Source organism: Brachionichthys hirsutus, chromosome 12 (genome assembly GCF_040956055.1).
Source record: "Brachionichthys hirsutus isolate HB-005 chromosome 12, CSIRO-AGI_Bhir_v1, whole genome shotgun sequence".
Classification (NCBI taxonomy): Eukaryota; Metazoa; Chordata; class Actinopteri; order Lophiiformes; family Brachionichthyidae; genus Brachionichthys; species Brachionichthys hirsutus.
This window is the reverse complement of record NC_090908.1, coordinates 10,953,582-10,979,172: the sequence shown is the minus strand read 5'-3', so window position 1 is coordinate 10,979,172 and position 25,591 is coordinate 10,953,582. Positions and strand designations below refer to the sequence as shown.

Here is a 25,591-nt window from a genome sequence, read left to right as displayed (position 1 = left end):
TCTGCCTTTAAATTGTCACACCTCCACTGATGTAGAGGCCTCATTAAATACAATACACCTGCAATTATGATTAGTCTTTGACCCAGACAAAAACTGGCATGAATACAGTAATAGTTTTTATATTGCTGTTTATTGCATTACAGTGAAGTCAGGTACATTTTTGTTTTCCTGCTGTCATACTTTTCTCAAGGAAATCTATTACTTATTTCTTTTTCGTTATTTACAGTGTGTATTTGAAAATATGACACATGCTATGTAAAGGTTAATTAATATTCATATGAAGTAGGACGCAATAATAGCGCTGATTAGCTGTAATATAGATAATATTACTTTTGACAAAACTTTAACGACAAAAACAGGAAATGTAGCGATGATAGTTTCCTTCAATCACTTTTCCCACATTTCCTATCAAAACATGAAAACTATCTCTCTTTCAGCACTCTCATATATTTAGTCTTTGCAACTGAAAGATTTCTCAACAAACATCTTACTAATACATTATTATTACCATTACCATATAATTAATATTACATTTTAATGAACTTGTGTGACAAAATAAGGAGTGACTGAGATGATGGCAAACTGGCTGAAAATGAATTAAATCACAATTCTGACATTTCCTGTAACAAAGCATGAAAGGTGTCCCATTTTCAGCTCTCTGTCTAACAACGAGGCCACATGCTGTGTTTACACCTGCATTTATTTTTATGTCACATGCTGGAGTTACATGAGTCAGCCTCTAGTATCTTAAGTGTTACAATCAGCTTGATGGACTTTCTGAACCAGGGGTAGAACAAGGCATAGATCAGAGGATTCAGACAAGAGTTAAAATAGAACAGGGTTAAGATGAATGCAGAAGACGAGGGATCAACAATAGCGTCCTGGCCAGAAAGTAAAACACAAAAAAAAGGGCACACACATATCAGAAACACAACGACAACTACTCCAAGAGTAATGGCTGCTTTCAGCTCTGATTTCTTAGCAGTTACTTTCACTGAACGCTTGATGGTGACAGATGTAACGTGAGACCTCATGGCACGAGCCTGAGACACAGCAACCACAAATACTCTCATATAAAGAACTACAATGACAGTGACAGGAATAATAAAGGATAGAATCGTATCAGCAAGTCCAGAAGCATAATCAAGAATAATTACACACTGACCAACACAGGAGTTAAACCTGCCTGGTTTCTCCAGGTTGTTCTTCAGAATCAGACAGTGAACAAGAACAGAAAACATCCAACACAGACAAATACAGACATTAATTCTTTTTATGGTAACTTTAGTAGAATAATGTAGAGGGTGACAAATAGCCACGTAGCGATCAATAGATATTAGAACCATGGTTTCTATTGAGGCAGATGTAGTAACATGGCCCAGAACTGAATATACAACACAAACAATGTCTTCCCAAAACCAGCAACCATCGATGTGGGCAATTTGAAACACAATAAGGAGGCCCACACAGAAATCTGAGACACCCAGAGAGAGGAGGAGGAGGTTGGTGGAGGTGTGGAGCTGCCTGGAGAGAAAAGAGAGAAAGTCATGATTATTTTTAGTATTATCATTCCAGCAGACTAAAACACAAAAGCATCATGACAGGAACATGAAAGTCTTCCTTCACATTCTGATATTCTACCATTTCATTCTGTGGAGAGACCAGTTTCAGACACCGATGAAATATTTTCCTACTTAAAGTGTGAGATGGAGATGATGACCATCATGTTGAGAATCACAGTGACAGTACAGATGGAGGACAGTGTGATATAAGTGAGAATTGACACAAAGTAAGGATTCATGGACTTCCTACAGGAGGAGTTGAGGAGCTGTGGAAAGCAAAGTTCATCTTCATAAAAGGATGACATCATCAGGAAGAGATGAGAAGCTCTGCCAGCTTTCTGCCCGAGGCTCTCTGTCCTAACTGTTTTATCTCTTTTCTTCCTCCCTCCTCCCTCTTTTCCTCGGGTGACAATTATTATAATTTTTATTAAGAGTGACTTAACCTAATTACCTCTGCCAAGGCGGGGGTTATGTGATTGCCGGCATTTTGTTCGTCCATCCCTCACTCCGTTATCAAGATAACTCAAAATGTTCTGGTCGGATCTTGATGACATTTCCAGGAGTTGTTGGGAATGTTACCAGGAACCGATGATTAAATCTTGGTGATTTTTGTTAACGTTGCAGTCAGTGGAGCTTCAAAATTTGCTCCTCAACATCTCGGTTGATTATTGACCGATGTTTATAGAATTTGACACAGTCATGTAGGGTGGGGGCCGCCATCTAATCTTAAATTTTAACATTGAAAACGCCATTTTCGGATTCAAAAATCTGTAAAAAAATTCACATCAACTCCGATTCACTTTAACTTTTCATGGTTTGTGTATGAAGGTACGATTAACAATTGAGAACCTTTTGTCGATGATCCAGATCACAATGTAGACGGTGTAAATCCAGTCAGGAGGGGATTGAGCTGCTTGGTGGAGGTCTGCTATCTGAGTGCTTTTCTAGTTTTCGTTGTTATTTACAGTGTGTATTTGAAGATATGACACTTTAGTCATGCAGAAGATGTTAACTTATGTGTGTCTTTGCTAAAATATATAGAAATATACTATGCAAAGGTTAATTCATATGAAGTAGGACACAATAATAGCGCCAAATCACTGGAATATAGATATTATGACTTTTTACTGAACTTTAATAAAAAAACAGGAAATGTAGCGATGATAGTTTCCTTCAATCACTTTTCCCACATTTCCTATCAAAACATGAAAACTATCTCTTTCAGCACTCTCATATATTTAGTCTTTGCAACTGAAAGATTTCTCAACAAACATCTTACTAATACATTATTATTACCAAACAATAAATGATACGTGGAAAGCATTTATTTTTATGTCACATGATGGAGTTACATGAGTCAGCCTCTAGTATCTTAAGTGTTACAATCAGCTTGATGGATTTTCTGAACCAGGGGTAGAACAAGGCATAGATCAGAGGATTCAGACACGAGTTAAAATAGAACAGGGTTATGATGAATGCAGAAGAAGCAGCATCAATCTTTGAGTCCTGGCCAGAAAGTGAAACACAAAAATAAGGACACACACATATCAAAAACACAACGACAACGACTCCAAGAGTAATGGCTGCTTTCAGCTCTGATCTCTTAGCAGTTACTTTCACTGAATACTTCATGGTGACAGATGTAATGTGAGACCTCATGGCACGAACCTGAGACACAGCAACCATAAATACTCTCATATAAAGAACTACAATGACAGTGACAGGAATAATAAAGGATAAAATCATGTCAGCAAGTCCAGAAGCATAATTCACATTAATTACACACTGACCAACGCAGGAATTAAACCCGCCTGCATGTCCCAGGTTATCTTTCAGGATCAGACAGTGAACAAGAACACAAAACATCCAACACAGACAAACACAGACATTAATTCTTTTTATGGTAACTTTAGTAGAATAATGTAGAGGGTGACAAATAGCCACGTAGCGATCAATAGATATGAGAACCATGGTCCCTATTGAGGCAGATGTAATCATATAGTACAGGACAAAATACACAACACACATGATGTCTCCCAGGAACCAGCAACCGTCGATAAGAATAATTTGAAAAACCAGAAGGAGGCCCACGATGCAATCTGAGACAGCCAGAGAGAGGAGGAGGAGGTTGGTGGAGGTGCGGAGCTGCCTGGAGAGAAAAGAGAGAAATAAAGTTATCATCATTTGTAGTATTATCATTCCAGCAGATTAAAACCCAAAAGCATCATGACAGGAACATGAAAGTCTTCCTTCACATTCTGATATTCTACCATTTCATCCTGTGCAGAGACCAGTTTCAGAAACCGATGAAAGTTTTACCTACTTGAAGTGTGAGATGGAGATGATGACCATCATGTTGAGAAACACAGTAACAATAGAGATGGAGGACAGTGTGGTGTAAATAAGCATAGATGCAAAATATGGATGAACGGTCTTCCTGCAGGAGGAGTTGAGGAGTTGTGGAAAGCAAAGTTCATCTTCTCTTTCGGATGTCATCATCAAGAAGAGATGAGCACCGGCTTAAGGTCCTTGAGCTTTCTGCCTGAAACTCTTTGTCCGAACTGTTTTATCTCCTTCCGTCCTCCCTCCTCCTCATTTCTCTCTGGTGGCCCTTTATTTTGGTTTCAGTGAATGAACTTCTGTAATTACATCACTCTGTTTTCATCAGACAGTTCTTGCACTTTCATCTTCATCTCCCATTTGGGGCAACTGTGGCGCAGGTTGATGAGCGGGTCGAGAGGTCAGCGGTTTGAATCCCGGACACACACAAGGATGGTTGATCTCTGGGGCTGTTGCATGTCTGGCTAACCTTTGTCGGGGGTGAGGTGTTGGGTGCAGGTGGGGCGTCGGGCCGGCCTGCTGTGCCCCGTGCCGTTGCGCTGGCCTTGGTTTTGTCAGCTGTGTCGGTGACTGTCACTCTAGGGCCCTGGGCTGGTTCTTCTGCGGGTGGCTCTGGTGGGGCCCCTGGGGGTCGTTTTCGGGGTGATCTGGGGGGCTCGTGGATGACTTCCACGCAGGCCAGGTCCACCACACCAGCACCTATCGAAACTCGATTTGAGAGTTAACTCCGCCCATTGAGATTGCTGGGTTAGTGTCACTCTCACTATGCTCTCCCTCTTCTTCCTCAGATCTCCTTAGAACTTGATGATCCAGACTTTCCTCTAAAGACCGATGATAACCTGGTGTTCTGGGATAATTCTTGGTTATGGTTGGATGAAAGGGTTAGGGTTGTTGGGACCATTCTCCCAATCAGTCTCTACTCGACATACACTCTGCCCAGCTCTCAGTTATTTCCCAGATTTTTTATATTAATCCAACTTTCCAGCATTCTTGTTTCCCGTTTTAACTGCCGTGCGCACGCCTCTTTGGACTGACGACCCGATTTTGTGAACTCTGCATTTGAAATTAAAATACGACTTTGGACTTCAGTCGCCTGTGGCACTTTTGGATTCCCTCTTTCAGTTTCGTGGCACCCAAAGTACACTGTGAGCTTGAACAAGTTTGTCCAATAAACTGTCCATTGTAGTCATTTCATACGACACCGACAGGATGAAAATGAGACAAACAAACAAAAAAACCACACACACACAAAAAGAACTAACCTGGGCTAGATTAGCAGAAACCGTGAGCTGTAACTTCAGACAAGCAGCTGATGTTTATTCAGTGACCATTTCCGTGTTCTGTTGAATAGTGTTCAGGAAGAAAGAGAGAAAGAGAGAAAGAGTGTGTGTATATAGAAGTGTACATGAAAGCAGTACTCAACTCAAGCTGCCAACCCAGATGTTGGTGCAGTTCTACACTTCCGTCATTGTGTCCATCCTCTAAAAATGTTTTACACCCAGGGAAAATATGTCCCATATGACAATTTTAGACAATTTGGACAGAAAACCTTGTATTGGCAGTGGCGCAGGTCGTTGAGCGGGTCGCCCTATGATCAAGAGGTTCGATTCCCGGCTCTGGCACTTGTGTACACTGTCGTTGTGTCCTTGGGCAAGACACTTCACCCACATTACCTGTGTGAATGTCGGTGGTGGTCAGGAGGGCCGATGGCACAAATTGGCAACCTCACTCCTGTACCACTCCAAGTGTGGAGTAAATGAATAATGCACTATGAGTTGAGTGCTTTGAGTTTGAGTTTCTCATAGAAAATTATTATTATTATTAATGAGACCCTTAACCCTGGTAGAAACAAACAATTTTTTTTTTTTTTTGTCATGAGTCACGATCTTTCTCATGTATACCATACCTCACTGGCCCAATTTCTCCCCCCATGGGAGATACTGGATGGTTGAAATGCAGTGAAAAAGCGATACGGTTTTGAAGCGGTTTGATGGCAGATCCAGTTGAGCTCGGTAGCCTTTCCTTTCCTCATTAATTTTTTCTCTGAGGATAGAGACACCGGAAGAAACTGAACTCTGATATGTGTTTCATTTATTATCATATATTTCAGCTATACCTCTGCCTCAGTAGGAACCATGGTTCTCATATCGGTTGATACGTGGCTATTTGTGACCCTTTACGTTACCCCACCAAAATCACTGTGAGAAGAGTTACAGTCTGTGTTTGTCTTTGTTGGGTCTGTTCCATTCTATATAACAGTCTCTTGATGAGTGATAGCCTGAAACAGCCAGATGAATAAACGTTGTGCCTCGGAGAGTGTGTGATTGTCATTAACTACAATGCAGGAGGTGCTGACATTATGTTTACCTTCATAGCTCCTGTCACCGTCATCATAGTTCTGTATATGAGGGTATTTGTGGAATATGTTTAAGCCCATGTAATATATATAATATATAAGCCCAATAATTTAGTCTGACGTAAAATTCTGCAGTAACTACGTTGTTGTGTTTTAAAATTCAGTAGACAAACAAGAATGATCCGGTTAAAACCATCTGATATTTATCACTCCACTCGGGGGGGGGGGCAGAAGTCTCAAAATGTATAAATGTATAATATATGACATGTTTGTCAATAAAGGGATAAGAGAAGATGACAAAAAACAACTTTCTCTAGCTTTATTTGAAACTTTCCAATGTGCCAGTGATACATTTTACATTTGCCCACATGTTTTCATTCATAAAGTCAACAATATAAATAAACATTGAGAATGCACAGTTCTCTTTTAAAAAAATATCCCAACCAAACGAACCAGAAAGCAAGCAAACAATCAAAAAAAAACAACAACAGGTTCTCATGTCATTAGGTGCAAAGTCATTACAAGACATTGGCCTCACAGGAGTCAGGCTCAAGAATCTTAAATGTTACAATTAGTTTAATAGATTTTCGATACCAGGGATAGCAGAAAGCATAGATTACTGGGTTTAAACAAGAGTTAAAACAAAATAACCAGCTCTGTAAGGGCACAGATGTAACATTAAACAAACTGTTTTCTCCCAAAATAGAGGAACAGAAATAGGGACAAAGACATGCCAGAAACACAACAATAACAACACCGAGAGTCCTGGCGGCTTTCAGCTCGGATTTCTTAGCCGACAGAGTACTTTGAAGTGGCATAGATGAAATGTGAGACCTCATGGCACGAGCCTGGGACACAGCAACCACAAATACTCTCATGTACAGAACTATGATGACGGTGACAGGTGCAATAAAGGTAAAAATAGTGTCTGCAACTCCTGCAACATAATTAATGACAATCACACACTCTCCAATACAGGAAATATGCCTGTCAAGTTGACTGAGGTTATCATTCATCAAGAGGCCGTTATATAGAATAGAACAGAGCCAACAAAGGCAAATACAGGTTGTAACTCTTGATACAGTGATTTTGGTGGAGTAACGCAGAGGGTCACAAATAGCCACGTAGCGATCAACTGATATGAGAACCATGGTTCCTACTGAGGCAGAGGTACTAGTATAGTCAGAAATATTAAATAAAGCACACATGATGTCACCGAGAAACCAGCATCCATCTGTTATGAGGATATGGAAGCACATCAGGACACCGACAAAGAAATCTGAGAAAGCCAGCGAGAGGAGGAGGAGGTTGGTGGGAGTGTGGAGCTGCCTGCGTTCAGAGAAAACATCATATGTATTATTTTTTGTAGCATTAAAATAAAAAATCATTCTAGCATTTAGCAGACACATATTAAAAGTAAAATATTAAAACATTGTTCAGAATTAACAGCAGAGAACCAGACATGGCAAACAATATTGTGTTTCTGTAAATCATGTCATCATTTCTTTTCTTAACACTCATGAATTGATTACTTGAAATGGGAGATGGAGATGATGACCAGCAGGTTGAGAATCACAGTGACCAGAGAAGTTAAAGGCATCACAATGTAAATCAGCACAGCTTCAGAGCGTGAGTGGTTTGGCTTCCTACAGGAGGTGTTGAAGAGTTCAGGAAAGCAGAGCTCAATGTCTTCCACTGTCTCCATGATCAGAGAAAAAGCATGAGGAAGGGGGAGTCTGCTGAGCTTTACTAGCTGTCATACTTCATTTCATCTCATGCCTTTAATAACCAATGATCATTTACAAGGTCACGGGGCTGGAGGCAATCCCAAATGACATTAGGACAGAAAAAACATTCATGCACCCTGTAGAGTTCATCCTTCCTACAGATATATTTTTAATTTTCTAACAAAGAGAAGTCCATCCTCATTAACAATATCCAGACTTTTTACAAGACAATAAGTTATTTGAGGGTTTTCAGTTCGGTTTCAGAACTCATCATAGCACAGAGACAGCATTAGTGAAAGTCACCAATGACCTTTTCATAGCATCTGATAATGGACTTATCGCCGTGCTTTATTAGATCTCAGTGCAGCCTTTGACACAATAGATCATCAGATTCTGTTACAGAGGCTGGGACATTTAGTTGGCATTAGAGGATCTGCATTGAACTGGTTTATATCATATGTATCTGATAGATTTCAGTTTGTACATGTTCATAATAAATCTTCTACGTACACAGAAGTTAAATATGGAGTTCCACGGTATCGGGGCTTTGAGCTATTTTATTCACGCTGTATATGCTTCCCTTAGGTAACATTATTAGGAAACCGAATACATTTCCACTGCTATGTTGATGACATACAATTAAACGTGTCAGTTCAGCCAGACAACACAGATCAGTTAGTTAGACTTCAGACATGCCTTAAGGACATTAACTCCTGGATGACCAAGAACTTCTTGTTATTAAATCTAAATAAAACTGAGGTACTGGTTCTTGGGCCAAAACATCTCAGAAATGTTTTCTCTAGTGTTGTAGTTGAACGAGATGGCATCTCAGTGTCCACCAGCACCACTGCCAAGACTCTGGGGGTTATCGTTGATCAGGCCCTGTCCTTTCAGTCCCAGATAAAGCATATTTCAAGGACTGCGTTCTTTCACTTTCGCAATATTTCAAAAATCAGGCACCTATTAACCCAAAAAGATGCAGAAAAAGCTGTCCACGTTTTTGTAACTTCCAGACTGGATTACTGCGATTCATTACTGTCCGGTTGCCCCAAAAGCTCTATTAAACATCCACAGCTGATCCAGAACACAGCAGCTTGTGTTTTAACAGGAGCCAGACTGAGAGAACACATTTCCCCTGTTATGGTGTCTCTGCATTGCTTCCTGTTAGAGCACGAATTGAATATAACATCCTTCTACTCACTTTTAAAGCCCTCAACAGCCAAGCCCCTCCTTACCTTACAGAGCTCATTACGCCATCTTGCCCCACTAGAGCCCTGCGGTCCCGAAATGCTGGCCTGCTGTTGGTTCCTAAAATCTCGAGGCAGGGTACACCCCGGATGCGTCGCCAGCGCATCGCGAGGCCACACATAGCCAGGCAACCGCAATTTGAAGTGATAAAAAAACATCTAAATTGTATGTTTTTGGGGTTGGGAGGAAGACCCACACAGGCATGGGGAGAACATACAAACTCTGCATAGATAGGAATTGAACGCGGAACATTGTTGCTGTGAGGAAACAGCGGCACCCACTGTGCATGTCGTCTGTCTCTGTGCGGCCCCGCTGGTGCGCTGGTGACTCGTCTGAGGTGTGCCCCACCTCACCCATAGTAAGCTGGCATAGGCTCCAGCAGACCCGTTACCCACAAAGCGGAAAAACGGCTGTAGATGAGACGATTGAGGTTATCTCATCTCAAAGAAAATGGATGGATGGATGATTTCATTCATCAGACAGCTTGCCAGGAGTAGTGTCATCACCCCTGTTCTCTCCATTGGCTTCAATTCCATTCCAAAATGTATTTTAAACATTTAATTTTGGCTTTTAACGCTCTTAACAATCTAGTGCCAGGGCTAAAACAGAGCTCTGAGGTCTGTAGCACAAGTGTTTCTCCTCAGTCAAAGTCGTTGCGCCATCTGTTGGCTAGTATTCAAATGTCTTGTTTGACAAACATTGTTGGGATGGGCTCCAGTCCCAGTGACCAAGTAGTTGTAGAAAGTGGGTAGGATGAAGCGGACGACAGCTATATCAGCTGTACAGAGACGTTTGGTCACAGAGCAAGCCGAGCTCTCCGGCCTCATCTTTGGTCTCCGATGATGGAGACACTGGAAGAAGGTCAACTCTGCTTTCCTGAACTCGTCAACACTTCCTGCACGAAGCCACAGCGCACACACGCTGAAGCTTTGCTGATTTATATTTTGCTGTCCTTCATCTCTGTGGTCACGATGACTCTCAACCTGCTGGTCATCATCTCCATCTCTCACTTCAGGTATCAGTTTATGAAAGCGATAATCATTAAGAATTCATGTTTATAATTAATTAAGGTCTGGATAATTGTCGATTTCTGTTCTAAATACGGCTTTTATGTATTGCTCTCATTGTTTCTGCTAAATACTATTGAAATTCCTATTTGCTCCACAACATATAATACATCTGATGCTTCTCTCCCGCTGCAGGCAGCTCCACACCCCCACCAACCTCCTCCTCCTCTCCCTGGCTGTTTCTGATTTCTTTGTTGGTATCCTTATGTCATTTCAAATTCTCATAACAAATGACTGCTGGTTTCTTGGTGACCTAATGTGTGTCTCATTTTATGTTTTACTCTTTATAAGTACCTCTGCATCAGTTGGAACCATTGTGCTCATATCAGTTGACCGCTACGTGGCTATTTGTTACCCTCTGCATTATTCCACTAAAATCACTGTGACAAGAGTTACAATCTGCATTTCCTTTTGTTGGATTTGTTCAATTCTATATGTTGTTCTCTTAATGGTTGACAACTTGAGACAACCTAACAGATATACTTTATGCTCTGGAGATTGTGTGATTGTCATTAATTATGTTGCAGGAATTGCAGACATTATTACAACCTTTTTTGCTCCTGTCACCATCATCATATTTCTGTACATGAGAGTATTTGTGGTTGCTGTGTCTCAGGCTCGTGCCATGAGGTCTCACATTACGTCTATCACACTTTCAGGAACTGTGTCTGCAAAGAAGTCTGAGCTGAAAGCAGCCAGGACTCTTGGTGTTGTTATTGTTGTGTTTCTGACATGCCTCTGTCCATATTTTATTTCCTCTCTACTGGGTGAAAACAGTCTGTTTAGTCTTACATCTGTGCCTTTAGAGAGCTGGCTGTTCAATTTCAATTCTTGTCTTAATCCAGTAATCTATGCCTTTTGCTATTCCTGGTATCGAAAAACTATTAAGCTTATTGTAACACTTAAGGTACTTGAACCTGACTCCTGTGAGATCAGTGTATTGTAAAGAGTGATGGCCTGGCATCTTCTTATTTGAGGGAGGACATTACACTACACTGTCAAAGTCACTGTGAGAAGAGTTAAAATCTGCACGTGCCTTGCTGGGTCTGTTCTATATTACATATTACTATCTTAATGTATGGAAACCTGAAGCAACAATATTTTCTATCTTTATTGCACCTGCCACTGTCATCATGTGCAGGCAATGCATCATCCTCCCTATAACAATTTTTCTGTGTTTCTATCAGAGAGAATTTCCTCCTCCTAAAGTTTAGGAGGGTGTTGAACTGGTGCTATGGTGGGCCGTGACACTCCAGGTTTTCTTTCCAACCATCTCTCCAGCAGCCGATCTCACTAATGAGTTCCATATCTCAAATTGAAGGAGGTGTTGATAATTAAAATCACCTGCTTTAGTAACCGGCTGGAAGGAAAACCTGCAGCCTCCCGGCGCTCCACCGGACAGATTCGACATCCTTCCAGACTGAAGTTTAATGTTCAACATTAACTGAAGTTGCTGGATTGTGTTTTTGTTGTCCCAGGGCTCTCCTCGTGCAGCTTTGGTAGTTGGGAATGAGGGAGGAAGTTAAAGAGATGACGACTGAATGAAGGACTTGGCCGATTCTTGTTCAATTGCATTGTATGTCTTCTATTGTATTCTATTCATTTTGCTCAGAATCAGAATGGAAGAAGCTCAGGGAGAGCAACAGAGGAGGGGTCTCCCTCCCAGAATTGACAGATACTGTATGCGATAGATGTTGTTTGCACAGAACAGATCAACATACTAGGATTGATCAATAGATAGATAGACAGACAGATATCATTGTCAGTATAACAATGGAAGTTAATTTAAATAATATTAAAAAAAAATAGATCCAATAGATCCAAACACAGAACATTGTGGAACACCGTGACAGCATTACCATCTAAGGATGGTTTGTTGTTCAAATGAACAAGTGGGATGGTCTCCGGTCACTTCTCCGGTCACTTCGAGTGTTGACCATAAACTTTGATTTGCTACTTGGTTTATCAATTACATAGTTGAAGACCGGCTGCAGCATGAGAGAACAGTCTGTGTTCTTATGGGATGTTTAAAGATCCCATATTCTACCCTATTTCCACAAGTTAACGCAGTTCCCAGACACTTGTATGAAATATCTGTAACAGTCTTTGGTCAAACTAGCAAACAGATGCTGCAGGACAGCGTCCCTCTTTTCTGTCTCAAACAGCTCTATCAGAAAAGCCTCTGAATGTGCATCCCTGTGCGCACACATCTTGTGCACGTTTTCGTACGTTCAAGTCACAGTAAGAGAGGTTTCTTCCAGAAGCGTTTCTGTACTTGATTACAGAACTACGCACACTACGCAGGATTCACTGAATGGTTTATTTAACTGTCTGGGGGTTGATAATGACCCAAACCCGCCATAATAGTGTAGAAAAATGGGAAAAGTGGGTTTTTCATTATATGGGACCTTTAAATCTGTAAAGGTTTTACGCTGGATGCCATTCCTGCAGGCAACCCTCTACATTTATCTGGACTTGGGACCGGCTCAAGGGAGACACTGGCTGTGCTACGTTAGCTTCTGCAAACCGCACTACCTGTGCTACCCATGAGGCGGCATTAGAGTAGCTCAATAAACAAAATCATTATCCAACGAATAATGATTAGCCAGTAATAACAAGCGGGCAGTTCTTCGTTATTTTTCCATTATGCCCCACCGAGCTCCAAACTTACCACCTTGAACAAACATCTAAATTGATACATTTGATGAGTCACAGCACCACCTTGTGGCAACAGGAAGTGATAAACTTTTGAATTTCATCTGCACCTATCAAGTCATTGACTGTAGTATCCTCAAATTTGGGTGTCACATTCCATACGGATTGTAAAAACAAATCCTGAGACAAATGTCATTTGTCATTTTTGGATATATACATTTAATTTTGTTGATTTAATTTATCAGATAGCTTGTCAACAGGAGTTGAAATATTTATTTGATTCCTGGCCCAGTCGCCTGCAATTCATGCAAAATGTTGCAGCCCACATTTTTACAAACACTCCCAGATGTGTGCACATCACCCTGCTCTTTATTCTCTATTTTCTTCCTGTACATTGCAAAATAGATTTAATTTTTTTTTAATGTTGGCTTTTAAAGTTCTTATCAATCTTGCTCTCTTATTTATCTGACCATCTGACACAACAAGACCAAAACAGAGCTCTGAGGTCTGTAGAACAAGTTATTCTCTTCAGTGAAAGTAGCACCCCCCACCGGTTAGCAAGTATTCAAATGTCTTGTTTGACAAACATTGTTGGGATGGGCTCCAGTCCCAGTGACCAAGTAGTTGTAGAAAGTGGGTAGGATGAAGCGGACGACAGCTATATCAGCGCTACAGAGACGTTTGGTCACAGAGCAAGCCGAGCTCTCCGGCCTCATCTTTGGTCTCCGATGATGGAGACACTGGAAGAAGGTCAACTCTGCTTTCCTGAACTCGTCAACACTTCCTGCACGAAGCCACAGCGCACACACGCTGAAGCTTTGCTGATTTATATTTTGCTGTCCTTCATCTCTGTGGTCACGATGACTCTCAACCTGCTGGTCATCATCTCCATCTCTCACTTCAGGTATCAGTTTATGAAAGCGATAATCATTAAGAATTCATGTTTATAATTAATTAAGGTCTGGATAATTGTCGATTTCTGTTCTAAATACGGCTTTTATGTATTGCTCTCATTGTTTCTGCTAAATACTATTGAAATTCCTATTTGCTCCACAACATATAATACATCTGATGCTTCTCTCCCGCTGCAGGCAGCTCCACACCCCCACCAACCTCCTCCTCCTCTCCCTGGCTGTTTCTGATTTCTTTGTTGGTATCCTTATGTCATTTCAAATTCTCATAACAAATGACTGCTGGTTTCTTGGTGACCTAATGTGTGTCTCATTTTATGTTTTACTCTTTATAAGTACCTCTGCATCAGTTGGAACCATTGTGCTCATATCAGTTGACCGCTACGTGGCTATTTGTTACCCTCTGCATTATTCCACTAAAATCACTGTGACAAGAGTTACAATCTGCATTTCCTTTTGTTGGATTTGTTCAATTCTATATGTTGTTCTCTTAATGTTTGACAACTTGAGACAACCTAACAGATATATTTTATGCTCTGGAGATTGTGTGATTGTCATTAATTATGATGCAGGAATTACAGACATTATTACAACCTTTTTTGCTCCTGTCACTGTCATCGTATTTCTGTACATGAGGGTATTTGTGGTTGCTGTGTCTCAGGCTCGTGCCATGAGGTCTCACATTACGTCTATCACACTTTCAGGAACTGTGTCTGTGAAGAAGTCTGAGCTGAAAGCCGCCAGGACTCTTGGTGTTGTTATCGTTGTGTTTCTGGCATGCCTTTGTCCATATTTTATTTCCTCTCTACTGGGTGAAAACAGTTCGTTTAGTCTTACATCTGTGCCTTTACAGAGCTGGCTGTTCCATTTCAATTCTTTTCTTAATCCAGTAATCTATTCCTTTTGTTATTCCTGGTATCGAAAATCTATTAAGCTTATTGTAACATTTAAGGTACTTGAATCTGACTCCTGTGAGATCAGCGTATTTTAAAGAGTAATCTTTTTATTTGCTGGCGGACATTACACAACACTGTCGAAGCCACTGTGAGAAGATTAAAAGTCTCTGAATGCCTTGTTGGGTCTGCTCTACTTTATTTATTACTCTTAATATAAGCAAACCAGAATCAAGTCGACTCACGGTAGCTGCGATTGAGTGAGGAAGTTGGAGAGACAACGGTGAAGGACCTTATTCTATTGCATTGTATTGTATTTGTGACGTGGTTGGTTTCTCGACGGGTGCATCTTTCTGGATTAACCTTGTGTGACTTTCCTTGTGTGTTTTTTAGTGCATGTGAAGCGGTCAGTTTTATGGACAGACGCATGCTTTTGGTTGTAAATTAGTATGACCTTTTAGTGTGTTTTTAGTGCATGCCTACTTTTTCCTACGGCCCCTGAACTACCCGCCATCAGTGGATTGAAAGCAGGTGTGCAACCAGGGCAAGAAAAGAAACTTTTTAAGCAGCAGTAGAGCGGCTCAGAATTCGATTCAATTCAGTTGAAAAGCGGTATTATCTTTCGTCATTCAGCGGACTGCACCTCACAAGCCAGGATTCATCCGTCAAGGGACCCCACCCCATAAGGAACTCAGGCTTGTGACTCTTCTTGATGTAACCGGTTTGATTATTGACGTTATAATTACACAAAATTCTCTTTGTTTGTCACGGTTTTGTTCATACCTGATGTTTCATACGCTGACTTTAGGTCCTCCAGCTGCTTCTTCTATTGTTTTGTTTCTTCTTCGTGCGTCCATGCATCTGTTATAAATACAGCGTTTTCCTGCTGCCTCTTCCCTTTTCATATCTGATATTGGAAGAGGTCAGTTATCCATTGTACCCCGATGATTTGGGTGTCCTTCTCTCCTCATGTTGCCCTTGTCTCCATCTGTGAATGCACTTTACTTCTATTTTTGTTGATGATGATGAATATATTAGGTAGGATGTTAGAGTACTAGTACAGTCAAGCATTAGCATATATTGCAGTCAAACATCCTGTCTAAGACGAGCATTTCAAAAAAGCCCTTGCGGTCTTGTTTCCGTTGAAAGTCCTTAGTACATAAATCATCAACATTTAACAATACAAACGAAATAAAAATAAATTACTCCACAGATGCAAAACAAACGATAAATTAAAAAGACACATATGTACAACGTAGGTGGACAAAAAGGGGGGGGGGGGGGATTGATCCGGAGAGAGTCGTGATGACCTCCTTGCTGTGAGGGAACAGTGCAACCAACTGCACTGTTCCCTCACAGCAAGGAGGTCAAGGGTTAAAATCCAAATTGTTCTCGCTGTGTCTGCGTGGGTTCTCTCTGGATCTTCTGGCTTCCTCCCACCACCTGAAACATGCAAAATAGATGAATTGGTTTCATGAATTTGTATCTTAGTGTGCGTGTGTGTGTGATTGTCTGTGTGACCCTGTGATGAACTGGCGGCTTGTCCAGGGTGCCCCGTGACTGCGTGGATAGGTTCCAGCGTCATCCACAACCCGGATTTCAGATAGAGGTCAGGATAATGAATAAATGGTTTGCAGAACACTTTGTCACAAGGCTCAATTGGCTAGTGAACTCACCAGACCATAAGTCGGTGTCAACTTATGTTGTGGCTTGTGATACTGACATGAGTTAATTTGTCTTTGCTGCTGCCAGTCACAAGGAGGGACAGTTTTTTTATATGTGAAGGAATCCAAAAATCGGCTATAACCAGTAGCTAATTTATAACTCCAACAAAATTTAAGGTCAGCAGCAACTCATTATTCCAATTGTAAACTGTGTGGACAGAGATGAAGGATGGTTTTCCATGGCTGCACAAAACTCGATGTTTTTCATTCTGCCACTGTCAAAGCCGCAAAGCGGCCTTGTGATCACACCGAGCCATATCAACAATGGCATCACAGAGCTTCAAGCACAGAAGTCAGGCACTGACCTTGGATCTAGGGAGTCCTGATGCCATGTTCATTTGTGGACATCTTTGTGGGGGGGAAACGGTGCTCGGCGCAGCAGTCTGAGTCTCCGAGCCTCCTGCTCTGCCCCTGCTGGGAGACTGTCGGAGCCGTCAGTAGTGTTGTGAGCCATTGTTGTAGGGTCCCAATACTAAATACTTTTTATTGATTTTGTCCCTCGGAGGGCAATTTCGTTTACATCAGTCTGGTTGCCGCGCGCGCATGCACCCAGGCGATGTGGGTGAAGTGTCTTGCCCGAGCCGGGAATCGAACCGCCAACCTCTCGATCATAGGACAACCTATGCGCCACCATAGCCCCTCAACCACTGCGCCACGATCGCCACCAACGAGGAGAATGCAGGATGTGGTTCGAGTCAGTCTATTCTTTGTAGGTTGACGTGTTCGTATAAGTTTCATCAGGATAATTTGAGTGACCTGTTGTGTTGGTTTCCATGCTTTACAAAAGGTCAAAATACTACACCACTCCTCGGTTGCCACCCTGAGGTAATTCTGTATCTGCATCATTGGTCTGCTGTCTATGCTCTCAACCTCATGCGTGGATCCACTGAGTCCAGAAAATGCAATCATGGGGGGGGGGGGGGGGGGGGTGGTCAGCCCACCTACAACCCCATAGTCGTCCTTTATTTACGACCTTTGGCAAGAACTGTGGCTGAAGATTTTTGTTCCCTGGGCATTAATTTTTGTCAAGGTAGGGCTGAACATTTCAGTCTGATTTCTGTTAAGGAGTTGAGACGTCACTCTGCTACAAGGAAGTAGCCATTGTGTGGGTGAAATGTGATCTGTTTCACCATGCCTGTCCAGCCCACTGTCGCCTTGGATTGGATCCACCCCATTAACCCACTGAAGGATAAGCATTTAAAGGCAATAAATGGCCAGGACGCAGCATAGAAGAGGTCGCACAGCCTTAAAGACGAGTTTGGTCTCCGTCTCATTTCCTCATCTCTTTTCTCTGATGGAGACACTGGAAGAAACTGACCTCTGCTTTCCTGAAATCTTTAACGCATCCTGTAGGAAGCAAAAGCACTCCCACTCTGAGGCTGTGCTGATTTACATTGTGATGCCTTTTACTTCTCTGCTCACTGTGACTCTCAACCTGCTGGTCATCGTCTCCATCGCCCATTTCAAGTAATCGGTTTATGAAGCTGACGAGCATAAAAATGGATGGTCCGGTCTGATTATGCATTGATGGTTCTGCATTCTTTCGGAAGCCTTCATATTAGTTATAAATTGTGTCTCTAAATGCGATACTGTAAGCAATAATGCAGGTTTCTCTTTCGCTGCAGGCAGCTCCACACTCCCACCAACCTCCTCCTGCTCTCCCTGGCTTGTTCAGATTTCTTTGTCGGTGTCCTGTTGTGCTTCCATATCCTGATATCAGATGGCTGCTGGGCTCTTGGCAATCTTATGTGTGGTCTATTTAATATTGTAGACTTCACCTGTACCTCTGCCTCAGTAGGAACCATGGTTCTTATATCTGTTGACCGCTACGTGGCTATTTGTGACCCTCTACGTTACTCCACCAAAATCACTGTATCAAGAGTTACAACCTGTATTTGGCTTTGTTGGGTCTGTTCTATTCTATATAACGGCCTCTTGATGACTGAAAACCTGAAACAATTGGACAGGTATATTTCCTGCATTGGAGAGTGTGTGATTGTTATTAACTCATTAGCAGGAGTTGCAGACACTATTTTTACCTTTATAGCTCCTGTCACCGCCATCATAGTTCTGTACATGAGAGTATTTATGGTTGCTGTGACTCAGGCTCGTGCCATGAGGTCTCAGATTACGTCTATCACACTTTCAGGCGCTGTGTCGGCTAAGAAATCCGAGCTGAAAGCCGCCAGGACTCTCGGTGTTGTTATTGTCGTGTTTCTGACATGCCTCTGTCCATATTTCATTTCCTCTCTTGTTGGGGAAGACAGTTCGTTTAATGTTACATCTGTGCCCTTACAGAACTGGCTGATTGGTTTTAATTCTTGTTTAAATCCAGTTATCTATGCACTTTGTTATCCCTGGTATCGAAACTCTGTTAAGATCATTATAACTTTTAAGATATTTCAGTCCGACACCTGTGACGCCAAAGTACTGTAGAGATTGTGTAGGTATAGTGACATGAATGTTTTTGACATGTTTAGATTTCAGAACTTTCAGTGGTTAAAAATCTACGATTGCTATTTCTGCTTCCGATTGAATTGTGAAATGATTTGCCATAGGTCTCCCCCCCCCATCTATTAAATGGTAGCTCTCCTCATGGCCTTTTGGTTTTCTCTGTCTCTCTCCATTAATCCTGAGCATAATCTCAGTTTTACTCATTTAACCCTTAACAGTCACACACTCAGTCTTTAAACACCAAAAAGACGATGCATCTTTGAGTAACGGCATGTTATTGCTAAGGTTGATAATACCTGACGTGCTTTCTCTTTCCTGATGAAATTCCTGTGTCATCCCTTCCTGATTAATTGTTCCGTATTGTTTATCGCTGAGGGTTCTAAACCCATGACACCCCCATGGTGGCTGATGCCTAGGCCCAAACACAGCAAGCCAAGATGCTCATAACTCCGCAATGTCTCATTATGAATGCGTCTGTGCGGAGTGATCCGACATGCCAAACTGTAATTGTGTTTTCTCTGCCGGGGGGGGGTAAATAAATCATTAATCGGTAATTAAGACAGTTTAACAGAAATTACTTTGGTTTGGGTATTTTGATTGAGGAGGGACTTCACTATGATCAGTTAAAAAAAAAAAAAAAGGAAAATTACATTTTGATAGTGATGAGGCACAAATTGTCCAGGGTGTACTGCAATTCTCTGTCCCGAGAGAAAATTGATGGATGAGGATGAAGTGCAGAAAAGTTACATCAGCAGTACAGAGGTTTGGTTTCAGAGAGAACGGGGGATCAGCAGCCTCTCCTTTCATTCTTTCTTCCACCAATGATGGAGACATTGGAAGAAGTTGAACTCTGTTTTCCCGAACTCTTCAATATCTCCTGTAAAAAGCCAGCGCACCCGCCCTCTGATGCTCTGCTGTTTTACGTTCTGATGTCCTTCACCTCTGTGGTCGCTACAACTCTCAACCTGCTGGTCATAGTCGCCATCTCCCACTTCAAGTAATCAAATTAAAAAGCCGATAAATGAGTGATTTGTGCTTCATTTATATTTAATTGTCTGCTGAATGCTGGATTTACATTGTAATTGATAACAAAAAATATATGATGCTTCTCTCTCTCTCTCAATCCAGGAAACTTCATACCCCCACCAACATTCTCCTGCTCTCCCTGGCCTGTTCAGATTTCTTCGTGGGTATCCTGATGTCGTTTCAGATCGTTATAACAAATGACTGCTGGTTTCTCGGTGACCTCATGTGTGTTGCATTTAGTGTTTTAGACTTCACCACTACCTCTGCCTCAGTAGGAACCATGGTTCTCATATCAATTGACCGCTACGTGGCTATTTGTGACCCTCTGCGTTACTCCGCTAAAATCACTGTGAGACGAGTTACAGTCTGTATTTTCCTTGCTTGGGGCTGTTCTATTCTGTACAACAGTCTCTTGATGTACGATAACCTGAAACAGCCAGACAGATACGCTTTCTGCATGGGCGAGTGTGTGATTGTCATTAACTATGTTGCAGGAATTGCTGACATTATTTTGACCTTCTTTGCTCCTGTCACTGCCATTATAGTTCTCTATATGAGGGTATTTGTGGTTGCTGTGACTCAGGCTCGTGCTATGAGGTCTCAAATTACGTCTATCACACTTTCAGGTGCCGTGTCGGCTAAAAAATCCGAGCTGAAAGCCGCCAGGACTCTTGGTGTTGTTGTTGTCGTGTTTCTGACATGCCTCTGTCCATATTTCATTTCCTCTCTTGTTGATGAAAACAGCTTATTTACTGTATCATCCGTGCCTTTACAGAACTGGCTCTTCTATTTCAACTCTTGCCTAAACCCAGTAATCTACGCTTTCTGCTATCCCTGGTATCGAAAATCTGTTAAGCTCATTCTAACATTTAAGATTCTTGAGCCTGACTCCTCCGAAGCCAACGTACTTTAGAGACATTGCTTCGATGTTTGTTTCCAAATGTCTGAACAAATCCAAATATGTCATTTCATTTTAAAAAGGTCTAAAAACGGGTGGATGTTGGGCTCCTAAATAACTGTTTTGTTTTATTTGTTTCATCCGTTCGTGTGTGCTGACCCTTATTGTCACTCGTCATAGTTCTGAATAAGGGAGTATTTGTGGGTTCTGTGCCTCGAGGCCTCACATTAATGCGCTCATATCTTCAGGTACCGTCCGTGTCTGCTAAGATATCAGAGATGAAAGCAGAACTCAATGTGGTTGTAGTTTTGTTTTTATGATTTTTTTTCCCGTATTCGTGGTCTCCTGTTCTGCATTCGCTCCATTGTCAAGTATTGATCAACTCATTGGAAAAGAGCCCCCAAGTATTGACCTATTTGGACATGCCATAAATGGAAATATAAAGTTTATTGTCAGCAATAGTAAATGTTGTGGCGTTTGTAATAAACTGAATATTAAGTCTGATTGTCTTTATATATTGTAAAATAGATAACTTCTACTCTTTGTACACAAAGTGTTTTGTTGTTCATGATGTTCAGTCAGATCCTCTGTTACCCATTTTCCAAAAAAAAAGCTACAGCCTGGCTGATGCGAGAGCCAGTTCAACGCAGGAAACTTCTATGAAACAATTAGATTTTCCTATCATGATCAAGCCAACTCTGCAAATATAGATATATCCTGTGGTTTTTACCAAAAACATTAGTGTTGATGTTGGCCTTTGTGACCCTCAGCACTGCAGTTGAACAAATAAATGCTACACCTATTTCATCTTTACAGGTAGTCGTGCAGCTGATTGCAAAATGGAGCTCACTTAAGTCGTTTTCACACCTGCCCAAATGAAGCGGAATATCTGAGGAAACAACCTCTGGTCCATTTAAAGCGGACCAAACAGCTCTGCTGTGAAAGTGACTATAATCTCGAAGTTCAGCCGTAGCAGTGATGGACTATTTTAATGAAGACTGGTGTCAGAAAATTGTAAGAATCACCACTCTTAAGTTTCAAATATATAATAATTCCAATTGCTCTTCCCATAAATACATACATGCATTCAGTTTGTCAGTACACGTTCAATATGTCACATATGAAATACACAACATATAAATGAACTAACATAATATACCGGTACACAAACACAAGTTGACAGGCAACAATACAAACATAAATATAGCATAACTTCTAATTTACTTGCATAAATCACATAGCGAGCATATGAAACAAATTAACATTAAAATACAATTACGACGCAAATACGCAACTTATCAACATAGTTGTGTATCTATCATAAATATGCAACTTGCCAAATCAAAATACTACAAGCTACAAAATACTGCACAACTACTAAGAAATGCACAACTGACTAACATGAATATACAATTAAAGATCAAATATTATACTCTTTTTTTTTTTTTTTTCCCCCCCACAAGTTAACGCAGTAACCAGACACTTGTATGAAATATCTGTGACATCCATCCATCCATCCATCGTCATCCGCTTATCCGGGGCCGGGTCGCGGGGGCAGCAGCCTAAGCAAGGAAGTCCAGACTTCCCTCTCCCCGGCCACTTCCTCTAGCTCTTCCGGGGGGACCCCAAGGCGTTCCCAGGCCAGCCGAGAGACATAGTCTCTCCAGCGTGTCCTGGGTCTTGCCACCCTGGGCACAGTCTTTGGTCAAAATAGCAACCAGATGGTGCAGGACAATGTCCCCCTTTTCTGTCTCGAAAAGCCTCTGAAAATGAAACTAAGTACATTACGTGCACGCAGCTGCGCGCGTGCATGTGCACACAGCTGTGCGCGTGCATGTGCACACACATCTTGTTGCATGTTCTCTTACTGTGATGTCATAGCGTCATCAGTTCCGTCACCAGTTTCGTGTCTAATGTTCTTTTAGCTGGCACAGTACCTTAAAGGAGACATATTATGAAAAACTCACTTTTCCCATGTTTCTACACGACTATTATGGTGGACCAACCCAAAAACACTAAATAAACCAAGTGAATCCTGCATAGTTTGCGTAGTTCTGTAATCACCTACTGAAACGCGTCTGGCAGAAACGTGCACCTTCATTGGGTGCACGCAGCTGCGTGCATGCCCTTAGTCTGTTTTGTTTTCAGAGGCTTTTCTGACAGAGCTGTTTGAGACAGTCCTGCAGTGTCTGTTTGCTATTTTGACAAAAACCTTTACAGATATTTTATATAAGTGTCTGGGAACTGCGATACCTTGTGGAGAAAGAGTATAATATGTGATCTTTAAAGGCTGACAGATGGAATGTGTGAACTCTCCCCTGAGACAAAGTAATGGTATTAGGTCGGCGTTATGAGAGAATTCCACACACAAAGCCTCTAAAAACCAAGCAGCCATCTGTTGTTATGCATGAAAATACAAATTAAAAATTTGTTCAGACTATTTGTAAAATCAGTGACACCATTTAAAAATTGTGTTCCTTCACAGAACTGACACCGTCTCTACAGCACGTTGGCCTCACAGGAGTTCGGCTCAAATATCTTAAATGTTAAAATGAGTTTAACAGATTTCCGATACCACGGGTAGCAAAAAGTATAGATTATTGGGTTTAGACAAGAGTTAAAAGATAACAGCCAGTTCTGTAAGGGCACGGATGACACGCTAAACAAGCTGTTATCCTCCAGAAGAGAAGAAATGAAATATGGGCAAAAACATGTCAGAAACACAACAATAACGACGCCAAGAGTCCTGGCTGCTTTCAGCTCGGATTTCTTAGCCCACACAGTTCCTGACATTTTTACGGACGTAATGTGAGACCTCATGGCACGAGCCTGAGACACAGCAACCACAAAAACTCTCATATACAGAAATATGATGGCGGTGACAGGAGCAAAGAAGGTCATAATAATGTCAGCAACTCCTGCAATCTGGTTAATGACAATCACACACTCTCCAGAACAGGAAATATACCTGTCTACTTGGTTCAGGTTGTCATGGATTAGGAGACAGTCATATAGAAAAGAGCAGACCCAACAAAGGCAAATATAGGTTGTTACTCTCCTCACAGTGATTTTGGTGGAGTAACGTAGAGGGTCACAAATAGCCACGTAGCGGTCAACTGATATGAGAACCATGGTTCCTACTGAGGCAGAAGTACAAGTGAAGTCAAAAACACTAAATAAAGCACACATGATGTCACCTAGCACCCAGCATCCGTCTGCTATGAGGATATGGAAGCACATCAGGACACCGACAAAGAAATCTGAACAGGCCAGGGAGAGCAGGAGGAGGTTGGTGGGAGTGTGGAGCTGCCTGCATTGAAAGAAATGCATTATTTGCATTATTATTTATAACATCACATTAATTACAGTATTGATCGCTGTTTATCATAATAAATCATAAATCCACACAACCAGACCCGACACTTTCTATTGGTTTCTTGTAAATCACTAATTTCTGGATGTCTGTCAATTTTCATTAGCAGATTACTTGAAGTGTGAGATGGAGATGATGACCAGCAGGTTGAGAATCACAGTGACCACAGAAGTTAAGGGCATCAAAATATAAATCAGCACAGCCTCAGAGTGTGTGTGCTTCGGCTTCCTACAGGAGGTGTTAAAGAGTTCAGGAAAACACAGTTCAATTTCTTTCATTGTCTCCATCATCAGGGAAAAAACGTTTGGAAAGGAGAGATTGCAGAGCTCGACTGGCTCTGAGACCAGACCTTTCTGTCAAGCTGATATAACCTTTCTTCTCTTCCTCCCATCTTGCCTTTTTCTCTTGGGACAAAGAAACGTGGTACAAATGTCATGCCACATCACTATTAGCAGTATTCTATCCTATCCTATCAGAGTGAAGCATTTTCTCCACAACAGTACCCAGCCTACAGTGTGATGTTCTTTGTGGTCTTGATTTATGGAAATGTGACATAGTTTATGTCACTATAGCAAAAACATGGGCATTGTATTGAGAACATTTGAGGGGAGGCAAATTTTCAACCAGCCTCCATAAAGTTCGGACAAACTGTACAATCACGAAGGAAGGGAAAGCAGGGTTTGGCCCAGTCTACTTAAATTATGACATTTGCAGGCAGTGGAAAGCACACTTCGCAGACTGCAATAACTCAATTATACAATCATCCAGAGTTGAGGCAGACTTCCATATTCCTGGTGAAGGTCATAGAGGAAGCTAAGAATCTATCCAGTGGCAAGATGCAAGGTGTGGATGACATTAGTCTTGTGATGCTGAAGGCTACGGACATTGTTGGGGTTAGGCTTGGGTGCGTGAGGGAAGGGGATTCCCGGTCTTAAGTGTCGGCTTCCTGTGACTGACTGCCTTGTGCTTTATGACTGAGTAACGGTCGTAAAGTCGTCACAGGGATACAGCGCCAATCAGCCCCCTCATAAAGCCACTACTGACGCTCTGATGCAAATAGGTATTGCCCTACAAATACTACAGGTGAAGCAGGTGTTTTAATAATATCAGTTCATTCATCTTCTTAACTGCTTTCTGCCTTATCCCAGCAGTCATCGCAGGGCCACACACACAGACCGACATTCACACACACCTACGGATAATTTAGTGTAACCAATTCACCTAATTTGCATGTTTTTGGTGGTGGGAGGAAGCCGGAGAACCCACGCAGACACGGGGAGAACATGCAAACCCCTCAATGAGAGGCCGCAAGTCAGATTCGAACCTGTGACCTTGATATGGGACTGGGTGTTCTGGA

General features: G+C 41.7%; 8 protein-coding genes across 8 annotated transcripts; 4 read left to right on the top strand and 4 right to left on the bottom strand.

Annotated features, from left to right (window-relative positions):
* Positions 1-710: 710 nt before the first annotated feature.
* Positions 711-1,867, bottom strand: LOC137902319 (trace amine-associated receptor 13c-like). Its single transcript, XM_068746402.1, has 2 exons — positions 1,695-1,867; positions 711-1,524 (listed from the first exon to the last, which is right to left on the bottom strand). The coding sequence occupies exons 1-2, from the start codon at positions 1,865-1,867 to the stop codon at positions 711-713; spliced, it is 987 nt and encodes a 328-aa protein (XP_068602503.1).
* Positions 1,868-2,897: 1,030 nt separating this feature from the next.
* LOC137902248 (trace amine-associated receptor 13c-like) lies at positions 2,898-4,058 on the bottom strand. The gene is made up of 2 exons (XM_068746327.1): positions 3,886-4,058; positions 2,898-3,711 (listed from the first exon to the last, which is right to left on the bottom strand). Exons 1-2 carry the CDS (start codon positions 4,056-4,058, stop codon positions 2,898-2,900), a joined length of 987 nt encoding a protein of 328 aa, XP_068602428.1.
* A 2,718-nt stretch (positions 4,059-6,776) lies between these two features.
* On the bottom strand, positions 6,777-7,963 carry LOC137902280 (trace amine-associated receptor 13c-like). Its single transcript, XM_068746360.1, has 2 exons — positions 7,791-7,963; positions 6,777-7,587 (listed from the first exon to the last, which is right to left on the bottom strand). Exons 1-2 carry the CDS (start codon positions 7,961-7,963, stop codon positions 6,777-6,779), a joined length of 984 nt encoding a protein of 327 aa, XP_068602461.1.
* A 2,109-nt stretch (positions 7,964-10,072) lies between these two features.
* Positions 10,073-11,246, top strand: LOC137902599 (trace amine-associated receptor 13c-like). Its single transcript, XM_068746690.1, has 2 exons — positions 10,073-10,248; positions 10,436-11,246. The coding sequence occupies exons 1-2, from the start codon at positions 10,073-10,075 to the stop codon at positions 11,244-11,246; spliced, it is 987 nt and encodes a 328-aa protein (XP_068602791.1).
* Positions 11,247-13,683: 2,437 nt separating this feature from the next.
* LOC137902505 (trace amine-associated receptor 13c-like) lies at positions 13,684-14,857 on the top strand. Its single transcript, XM_068746591.1, has 2 exons — positions 13,684-13,859; positions 14,047-14,857. Exons 1-2 carry the CDS (start codon positions 13,684-13,686, stop codon positions 14,855-14,857), a joined length of 987 nt encoding a protein of 328 aa, XP_068602692.1.
* Positions 14,858-17,777: 2,920 nt separating this feature from the next.
* LOC137902598 (trace amine-associated receptor 13c-like) lies at positions 17,778-18,919 on the top strand. Its single transcript, XM_068746689.1, has 2 exons — positions 17,778-17,950; positions 18,109-18,919. Exons 1-2 carry the CDS (start codon positions 17,778-17,780, stop codon positions 18,917-18,919), a joined length of 984 nt encoding a protein of 327 aa, XP_068602790.1.
* Positions 18,920-19,758: 839 nt separating this feature from the next.
* Positions 19,759-20,876, top strand: LOC137902299 (trace amine-associated receptor 13c-like). Its single transcript, XM_068746381.1, has 2 exons — positions 19,759-19,934; positions 20,066-20,876. Exons 1-2 carry the CDS (start codon positions 19,759-19,761, stop codon positions 20,874-20,876), a joined length of 987 nt encoding a protein of 328 aa, XP_068602482.1.
* A 2,484-nt stretch (positions 20,877-23,360) lies between these two features.
* On the bottom strand, positions 23,361-24,524 carry LOC137902269 (trace amine-associated receptor 13c-like). The gene is made up of 2 exons (XM_068746348.1): positions 24,349-24,524; positions 23,361-24,171 (listed from the first exon to the last, which is right to left on the bottom strand). Exons 1-2 carry the CDS (start codon positions 24,522-24,524, stop codon positions 23,361-23,363), a joined length of 987 nt encoding a protein of 328 aa, XP_068602449.1.
* Positions 24,525-25,591: the final 1,067 nt, after the last annotated feature.

Coding starts and splice junctions, on each gene's coding strand:
- LOC137902319 (XM_068746402.1), bottom strand. CDS start 1,867: ATGTCATCCTTTTATGAAGATGAACTTTGCTTTCCACAGCTCCTCAAC. Junction 1,525..1,694: donor ATCTCCATCTCACACTTTAA/GTAGGAAAATAT, acceptor TTTTCTCTCCAG/GCAGCTCCACACCTCCACCA.
- LOC137902248 (XM_068746327.1), bottom strand. CDS start 4,058: ATGACATCCGAAAGAGAAGATGAACTTTGCTTTCCACAACTCCTCAAC. Junction 3,712..3,885: donor ATCTCCATCTCACACTTCAA/GTAGGTAAAACT, acceptor TTTTCTCTCCAG/GCAGCTCCGCACCTCCACCA.
- LOC137902280 (XM_068746360.1), bottom strand. CDS start 7,963: ATGGAGACAGTGGAAGACATTGAGCTCTGCTTTCCTGAACTCTTCAAC. Junction 7,588..7,790: donor ATCTCCATCTCCCATTTCAA/GTAATCAATTCA, acceptor CTCTGAACGCAG/GCAGCTCCACACTCCCACCA.
- LOC137902599 (XM_068746690.1), top strand. CDS start 10,073: ATGATGGAGACACTGGAAGAAGGTCAACTCTGCTTTCCTGAACTCGTC. Junction 10,249..10,435: donor ATCTCCATCTCTCACTTCAG/GTATCAGTTTAT, acceptor CTCCCGCTGCAG/GCAGCTCCACACCCCCACCA.
- LOC137902505 (XM_068746591.1), top strand. CDS start 13,684: ATGATGGAGACACTGGAAGAAGGTCAACTCTGCTTTCCTGAACTCGTC. Junction 13,860..14,046: donor ATCTCCATCTCTCACTTCAG/GTATCAGTTTAT, acceptor CTCCCGCTGCAG/GCAGCTCCACACCCCCACCA.
- LOC137902598 (XM_068746689.1), top strand. CDS start 17,778: ATGGAGACACTGGAAGAAACTGACCTCTGCTTTCCTGAAATCTTTAAC. Junction 17,951..18,108: donor GTCTCCATCGCCCATTTCAA/GTAATCGGTTTA, acceptor CTTTCGCTGCAG/GCAGCTCCACACTCCCACCA.
- LOC137902299 (XM_068746381.1), top strand. CDS start 19,759: ATGATGGAGACATTGGAAGAAGTTGAACTCTGTTTTCCCGAACTCTTC. Junction 19,935..20,065: donor GTCGCCATCTCCCACTTCAA/GTAATCAAATTA, acceptor CTCTCAATCCAG/GAAACTTCATACCCCCACCA.
- LOC137902269 (XM_068746348.1), bottom strand. CDS start 24,524: ATGATGGAGACAATGAAAGAAATTGAACTGTGTTTTCCTGAACTCTTT. Junction 24,172..24,348: donor ATCTCCATCTCACACTTCAA/GTAATCTGCTAA, acceptor CTTTCAATGCAG/GCAGCTCCACACTCCCACCA.